Source organism: Convolutriloba macropyga, chromosome 2 (assembly GCF_964194025.1).
Source record: "Convolutriloba macropyga chromosome 2, txConMacr16.3, whole genome shotgun sequence".
Lineage (NCBI taxonomy): Eukaryota > Metazoa > Xenacoelomorpha > Acoela > Convolutidae > Convolutriloba > Convolutriloba macropyga.
In genome coordinates, this window is record NC_134469.1 from 77,211,400 (window position 1) to 77,213,722 (window position 2,323).

Consider the following 2,323-nt stretch of genomic DNA (forward strand, 5'->3'; position numbering starts at 1 on the left):
ATTCATTCCGTAATGGATGTTTCGCTGTTTTATATCGTCGAAGTTGCTGTTTTGTAGTTTGTATTTTTAAAAAGTCTATATTTCTATTTCTCTGAAGACAAAACAAAACTACTGAATATTATGACAATATTAAAACCTTTTTGTTTTTTTTTGTGGCCCGCTCGATCCATGTAACTATGATCTGAGAAGTCGCCTAAATTTTGAATCAATCCAAAAGCTCCGTTTTTAAAAAGGTTTTTTTATTGATAAATATGAAATTCAGTGGTACAACACTGACGTAAGATGTATTTTTTTCCGTTGCTACTAAATCTTACACAATTAAAGATGGGAACGCATAAGTTAGAGAGGTTTTCTCCAAATATCAAATCTAAGATCATAATTTGTGACTGAAAATTGTATGAAAGCATATTTAACCTGCAATGAGTGAATGTTTCAGCTTTGTGGGAGTATTATCAACGGGGCAAGGAACTGAAGGAGTTCGAAATTACCCAATATGACCCAGCAGATGTAGTTGCGTATTGGAATGATATGAGGAAGTGATCAATGTATCTAAAAACTTAACCAATCGGTCGCCATATGCTTTGTATTTATTCACATGTACTACTTGAAATGTGCAATATTTGACATTTTAGCTTCGAAAGCATTAGATATTTCATTCTTGCCGACTGAAGTTGCAGAAAAAATATATCCCTGAAACACAATCGTAAATATGCACTTGCTCTTCAATTAAGGAGCTTGCATTGATTGATTGCCCTAAGATTGAGCATCATTATTGGATTCGGACACGATTTACGTACAGTTATTTATGACGTCTAAAATTATTGCAGCGAGAATCATTCAGTTGTTCTGTACGATTCCTCTAATGTCTCTCAGTTGAGAACAAATGAAGTAATTTACCGGAGGTGTGAGTAATTTTGGAGCCCTTTTTTGCTGCTATCTATTAGAATCATTCTGATCTCTCATATCATCAGTAGATCTTGAAGGCGCTAAATAATCCTAAGCTACTATCATCACCTTAGAAGAATAGCATCTATTTTTTCATTTCACTTTTGTATACTTTGTATGCCTGTGTAACAGCTGATATATTTAATCAGCTTAAAAATCTTTATTATTGCAAATAGATTTTTGTTCAGGAAACTAGGTTTTTTAGTTCTATGTAATGCGAGAAATAACTATACGCTAGCCTAGCTTGTTTGTTCAGTCACAACCACCCAACAAAGAATATTGATTGGACGAAGACATGTGCGTTTATAGAGTAGAATATTTATCCACAAGGTTTTTAATTGCTATCGAACGAATTTCGTAGCAATTATTGTTAACGTGTTGGTCTTATTTTATGCAAATTTTTTGTGGCTTTTTCATTAAGTGGCTGATCAGGTCTCTTAGAGCCTTGCGCTTTACTAGTGTCTAATGTTGCGGTTCACCAAAACTGCTTTGAAGCGACAGTTTTAATGTTTGAAGGATTTTAAAAGTTTGAGCCAGCCCCCCTCAGTCACATCCGCCCCTCTCAGTCCCCCCATGCAACATTCCCCTGTCCAATCTCCACCTGGCGTTTTTCAAAAACCTACTTTTTCAAAAGCGTTTTTCAAAAATTAAAATTTTTTTAGTGCTATATTTTCATTTTTCATTGAATCACTTCATGCTATGAGAGCAAAGGTTGTGAGGGTTATCTAAAAACCCTGCTGCTTTGAGGTTGCAGTGGGTATATGTTAGTGCTAATGTCTATGACAACGTTTATTTAAAAAAAAATTAGTCAAAGCTTTGTTTTTACAGCAGTGATTGCGTTTCATCTTTTTTTAGATGCGATCGCTAAACGAATTCAGTTTTCTATTTTTTTTTCATATTTTCACTTCTGTGTATCAGGGGGAAAGCATAAGTAGGAAAGCGTGAGAAATTATCAGCGAGAATTTAATGATTTTGTTCATTGTAACATCCCTTGTTCTCAAAAAGTTATTGTGAAATTTCGCCTGACTATCCTGTCGTTTTTTGATTACTGTCGTTTTCGCTGTTTTCAAAAAATAGTGGATTTAATTCTGCATTCTTAATTGAGGATTTTAGGGTACAAATATTGAATATGACTTAGACAATAACTTTTGTTCAAAATTTAAATTGAGATCGTAATTTCGTTTGAATACCTTGCTATTTTTGTTAACTTTTCAATTCATGTTCGTAGTGTAAGTTTTTTTTTCACTATCGAATGTCTCTTCATTTGAGTAGCATGAAAGTAAGCCCGAGCAGCGTTTGAATTTGTTGACTTTGAGAACTATTTGCAAAGAAAATTTTAATAGTCTCAGTTAAGTTGCACTCACATTTTTTTGTTCTG

General features: G+C 33.7%; 1 protein-coding gene across 4 annotated transcripts in view; it reads left to right on the top strand.

Moving 5' to 3' along the window:
* The window catches only part of LOC142334723 (chloride intracellular channel protein 2-like), a 72,761-nt gene extending 71,624 nt beyond the window's left edge, over window positions 1-1,137 (top strand). For all 4 annotated transcript variants that reach the window (XM_075382976.1, XM_075382974.1, XM_075382977.1 and 1 more), the window contains exon 5: window positions 437-1,137. In XM_075382976.1, the coding sequence (XP_075239091.1) occupies window positions 437-540 (104 nt within the window). In that variant the 3' untranslated portion in view covers window positions 541-1,137. The remainder of the gene's footprint in view (window positions 1-436) is intronic.
* Window positions 1,138-2,323: the final 1,186 nt, after the last annotated feature.